The sequence below is a fragment of the Leopardus geoffroyi genome, chromosome A1, assembly GCF_018350155.1.
Source record: "Leopardus geoffroyi isolate Oge1 chromosome A1, O.geoffroyi_Oge1_pat1.0, whole genome shotgun sequence".
Lineage (NCBI taxonomy): Eukaryota > Metazoa > Chordata > Mammalia > Carnivora > Felidae > Leopardus > Leopardus geoffroyi.
In genome coordinates this window covers 86,562,214-86,568,303 of record NC_059326.1, presented here as the reverse complement: position 1 = coordinate 86,568,303, position 6,090 = coordinate 86,562,214, and the positions used below count along the sequence as shown (strand labels likewise).

The following is a 6,090-nucleotide window of genomic DNA, read 5'->3' as shown; positions in this document are numbered from 1 at the left end:
TCTATCAGATGGTATAACACTGGATCATTTAATTAAAACAACTATTTACCTACTATTAAGGTGTAAAGTATGAAAACATTCAATTAAATATCACATGGAATTAAGTCAGGCTATTTTCTGGTTGTGAATCTCTTGTGACTAGAAAGTTTGAGTTACTCATATCACTGTGGCATTGCACTAAGACATTAAAGCAGAGCAGTTATACAATTCTATTTTAGTAGAATTCAACCCAAAATGTCCATATTAAATGATATTAATTTTATATGTAATTTTTAATTCTTCCTGTTTGCAAGTGTGACTTGGGAACCCATTCTAAACTGATTATTTAAAAATATCTGTCAAATTTATTGCATCTTTCTGGTCAAAAGCAATCTCTTTCTTGTTAGAACTTTTCTGAAAGCTTTCTTCACATCTTTGTTTCTCAGGGTGTATATGAGAGGGTTTACCAATGGAGTGACCACACAGTAGAACACTGAGATCACTTTACCAATAGTGAAGTTGTACTTGGCTGGAGGGCGAACATAAGCAAAGATAATGGTGCCATAATAGATAGATACTACAGTGAGGTGGGAGGCACAGGTGGAGAAAGTTTTCTTCCTAGCCTCCCGAGAAGACAGCCTGATTATTGTGACCACAATGTGCCCATATGAGGACATAGTGAGAAGGAAAGAACTTAGAATCACAACAGAGCTACATGTATACCCCAAGGCCTCCACCAAAAAGGTATCAGAGCAAGACAGTTTAAAAATGGGGTCTGAGTCACAAAAGAAATGGTTGATCTTCTGGGGGCCACAGAAGCTTAGATGGGAGATGAGTATAGTAGGTAGCAGAGGGGCAATGAAGCCCCCAATCCATGATCCAGCTGAAAACCGCAGGCACACCCGAAGACTCATGAGAAGTGAATACCTTAAAGGGCTGCAGATGGCCAGGTACCGGTCATAGGCCATCACTGCGAGCAGGATGCACTCTGTAGCTCCCATGGAGAAAAAGAAGTAGTACTGGGTTATACAACCAAAAACAGAGATGGTAACAACCTGTGCGAGGCAGGTGGCCAGCAACTTAGGCACCGTGGCTGTGGTGTACCAGATCTCCAGGAATGACAAATTTCCTAAGAAAATGTACATGGGTGTTTGGAGTGTGACATCCGTGAGAACAATGAAAATAATAAGAGTGTTTCCCATGAGGGAGAGCAGATACACAGTGAGAAATATCACAAACAAGGTTAGCCGCAGATAGAGAACACTAGAAAACCCAAGAAAAATGAACTCTGTCACTGCTGTTTGGTTTGTTCCATCCATATCTCATTGTCTCTGATCTGAAATAAGCCAACAAGTCCAGAATATGGCATATGAGCAAGAATGGAATATTTATTTATTTATTTATTCATTATTTCATTATAAACCTAGACTCAATAATAATAAAAATTAATTGCTAAAAGAAACATTTTGAATTTTTATAAAAATTTTCCCTGAATTAGTTCACTTGATTTACAAAATAATTTTCCATAGTAAATAGTATAATAATTCACTTTTAAAGGAAAGAAACTGAGCTAGAAAATATATTTCTCACAGTTACATCCCTTTTAGTGATGTAACTTAAAACAGCAAGGTAGGTTGTTTTAAAAGACCATAGTACCAGCTAATACATCAAATGTGGCTGCTGGAAGAACATGGCTTTATTCCACCACTGAGTATTTCACATACTTGCATTAGAAAATGGTGAAGGGGGGCGCCTGGGTGGCGCAGTCGGTTAAGCGTCCGACTTCAGCCAGGTCACATCTCGCGGTCCGGGAGTTCGAGCCCCGCGTCGGGCTCTGGGCTGATGGCTCAGAGCCTGGAGCCTGTTTCCGATTCTGTGTCTCCCTCTCTCTCTGCCCCTCCCCCGTTCATGCTCTGTCTCTCTCTGTCCCAAAAATAAACGTTGAAAAAAAAAATTAAAAAAAAAAAAAAAAGAAAATGGTGAAGGTTAGATCTGCAACATATAGATCAGGAGTAGTGGATGGGGTGGAACTCTTATAATGGAACTGGTAGGCATAGCTGTTGTCTTATGACAATAAATGTATTAACTTTGTGACCCCTGTTATACACCGTCATTTAGGGTTTGGTTGGAGATTGATAGACAAGTAAGTTCTATCTCCAGAAAATAAGAGTAAGATTCTACAATTGTGTGGAAATAATTTTTTGTAAGTATTCATTTAAACTTCCTAATTTTGGCTTTGTTTATTTTTAGAGTCATTCCATTCACTAATTTTCCTGCATAAGTTAGGAACAGTGAAGAAAATAACTTTGAAGTCAGAAATTCTTTCATTCTTCAAGGAACATAGAGTTTGTTTCCATTGAATCATTAATGTGAAATAACATTTAATATAAGATATTACTAAGTGTACAATATAGTATTCAGAATTGTAGTTTTTTAACTTTTTCTACCAAAATATAAAAAAAAAAATAGGCTTAGAATTTATAATTTAAGAAAACAGTTGGAGGAAAGAAGTGGGACTATTTTAAAAACATTTTTCCTGAGTTTGATTCTTTATTTCCATAAGAAAAATATTAACATTTAGATGATAAGTGTAAGATCAAAAGTCCAAAGTATTTTTTATTGCTTTTATAATATAATTATTTAACGGACATTTTTCTCCTAGTATTAATATAAAATGAATAAATAACTGTTTGAAAAAGAATATCAATAGAGCTGTGACAAAAGAATCAGGTCTACATCATCCCAAAGAGAAAAAATTCCTTTTCTCTTTTTAAAAGTTATCATGGTTATTTAATTCTGCCTTTATTAAAAATAGGGTTACACATGTTATATATAACTGTTGGAGGAAACTTGGTGGTAGAAAAAATTAATTTTAAATCATTTAATGCTTTTATACAAATAAAATATTTAAATACAAAGATAAACTTACATGTTTTTAAGATTAGTTTATATATATAGTTTATATTATTTCATATGTCTATAAGTTTATATATGTTTATATAATTTATATTATATATATTTATATATTTAATAGTTTAAAATTCTTCAAAATTTAAAATTTAATGTATAAATTGTTGAAATTTGGTTATAGTGTTTTTTTAAGCTTATTTTTTGAGAAAGAGAATGAGAATGAATGCTGGAGGGGCAGAAGGAGAGAGTGAGAATCCCAATCAGGATTTGTGCTGTCAGTGCAGAACCTGACATGGGGATTGATCCCATAAACTCATGACCTAAGCCAAGATCAAGAGTTAGGAGGCTGAGCCACCTAGGCACCCCTATAGTGGTTTTGATTTATAAGCTATGCTTGCCTATTCTACATGCCAAATCAATGTCTGAGAAAGAATATTGTCCCATACTGCAGAAATATCCAAAATTATAAAAGTACTATTAAGTAACTCCACTACTATCTAGGCAAGTGAAACAGTACAGAGCATATCCGAGGTGTACTCACAGCCTTTATTCTGTTCAGTTATTTTTCAGGAATTGAATTTTATTAGTTAAATGTTCTTTAAATGTTTCTTTTCAGCAAGCTGTATATTAGAGCACTCTACATTCAGTTTGTCCATAAGGGAAATAAGCTAAGTAATCGCCCTGCTATTTTATTGGCCCTTTTATACCATCTATGCAATAAACAACATATTCCCTGTGTGTATTTTTTTTCTCCAATTTTGTATACCCAATAGCCAGAGTGCAGAAAAAAGCATGGTCTGAAATCGCCCTTGTGAGAAGTGCTAGAATTTAATTAACACTGAGGTCTGGAAATTTGCCTTGTGGCTTCCATGTAGATTCCCTGAGGACTTCCCTTTGGATAGTATCAGAGACTCTCCAGTTAAGACCAAAGAATAAACAAAGCAACTATGAGAAACATTAAAAAGGTCTTTATAGAAACTGAAGGAATAGCCTTCTGAGTGGCTTCATTAGTTGCTACTGCCTGCGGTATTCACCATTCATTTATGAGTATAGAATTGTATCTTTCAACATTTCAGCCACCATAGGCATGCCCAGAATATAGTATTCCCTGGCTGCAAAGTACATACTAGATCAGCATTGAAAAGTTTTTTTTTTTGTTTTTGTTTGTTTTTTTAATAACAGAGTACAAAAAAAAGACAAAAGTAAACACTGACTTGGAATCATTTTATAACAAATAACTAAGAAAACATTACCTAAGTATGTAAAAAACAGTGCTGCCTATTATGTAGATTCCAAGGTTAAGCCGTTTCACAGAAGTTTTAAGTACAGGACCATAGAGAATATATGCAAAGAGTATGAAAATCTGACAAACTTTGCATCAGAAGGTAAGAAAATGATAATCTAAATAACTAAATAAAATAAGTCTGGGTGGTATCCTCATATATGTTATAATAAGGGAATTTACTGTATAAGTTTGAGCTTGTTCAAATTATTCAAGAAAAAGTATGTTTTGTTCATCATGTTGCTTTGTGAACATTGGTAATCCCACATATATGCATATATGCATATAAATAAATAAGTATATATATATATATATTAAAAACTCACATTGTATGCAAAGATCCCAAGAAAATCAAACACTTATTTAATAAAGAATGAAACTGTTGGGGTGCCTGGATGGCGCAGTCAGTTAAGCGTCCGACTTCAGCCAGGTCACGATCTCGCAGTCCGTGAGTTCGAGCCCCGCGTTGGGCTCTGGGCTGATGGCTCAGAGCCTGGAGCCTGTTTCCGAATCTGTGTCTCCCTGTCTCTCTGCCCCTCCCCCGTTCATGCTCTGTCTCTCTGTGTCCCAAAAATAAATAAACGTTGAAAAAAAAAATTAAAAAAAAAAAAAAAAAGAATGAAACTGTTAACAGTGGTTATCAACGTGTAAGTGGAAATCACCAAGGAGATACTTGAAAAATGCTAATTATCTAAGGATGCCAAATACTGTACCAAGGTATTAGTTATGTTCTTACTGAGAATAATTTTCCAAAAGGTGATGAGAGGTAAACTTAAAATAGATTTTGGAACTATATTTGGTATATGATGGAATACACCTATTGTAAGTGTAGATTTCAATATTCTGGCAAATATATAAATGTATGTAACTACAACCACATTCAAGTTATATAGTCTTCAGAAAGTTTTCTCATGCCTCATGCACTCAATTATTATTATTTTTTTTTCATTTAGAACCAAGCAATCACTGCTTTCCTTTTTGCTATCATAGCTTAGCTATTTTTTTCTGGGTTTTCATATATGCACAATCGTAAAGCATATATTTCTGGTGCTGGACTTACTTCATACAGTATAATAAATTATAGATTGAATTTATGCTGCTTATGTATTTCATAAGCCTATTTCTTTTTAGTGCTGAGTTGTATTCCCTTGAATAAATATAGCAAAATTTAATCATCCATTAACTTTTATAGATTTTGATGTCCATTCTTATTTTGGTTTAAGAAGAATAAAGCTGCTTTGAACTCTCATGTACAAATCCTTGGCAAAAATGTGTTTCCTTTTATTTGAATAAATAGCAATGAGTATAATTGCAAGATTATATGGTAAGTGCCATTTAACATTCCCCAGTAGTGATAGCTCTGTTCTGCACATTCTCACCAATGCTTACTATTGTCCCTATGTAATTTTAGATGTTCTGATGAGTGTGTAGGTATCTTATGTCTCACTTTGAAATTTTCTGATAATTAATGATAGAATTTTTTCATGTGTTCACTGACCATTACAATGAAACTTAAGTGTTCATATGTGGTATACATTTGTAATTGGGTTATTTTCTCACATATTATTACATTGTTGTAGTTCCATTTAAAATGTGTATATGTATGTTTTGGATATGTGCATGTGAGTATATTTTCTTCAAATTTTAACTTCCTTACTTATTTCTTTAACAAAGTCTCCTAAGGAGCAAAAGGTTTTTAATTGTCATGAAGTCAATGTTATCATTTTTATCTTTCAGGGTTTATGCTTTTTGGTATGTGAATTATATCAGGATTAGTCTACTCTAAATTATGATGATTTCTTCTATTATTTTCTTCTAGAAAAATTACAGTTTTATATTTTAAATTTAGGTCAATAACTCTTTTCTAGTGAATTTTCTGCATGGCAACTGTTGGGACTTCATCAAGATAAAAAGCTTCT

General features: G+C 33.6%; 1 protein-coding gene across 1 annotated transcript; it reads right to left on the bottom strand.

Annotated features, from left to right (window-relative positions):
- Nucleotides 1-344: 344 nt before the first annotated feature.
- Nucleotides 345-1,298, bottom strand: LOC123598617 (olfactory receptor 6F1-like). Its single transcript, XM_045479009.1, has one exon. The coding sequence runs from the start codon at nucleotides 1,296-1,298 to the stop codon at nucleotides 345-347; it is 954 nt and encodes a 317-aa protein (XP_045334965.1).
- Between the last annotated feature and the right edge of the window lie 4,792 nt (nucleotides 1,299-6,090).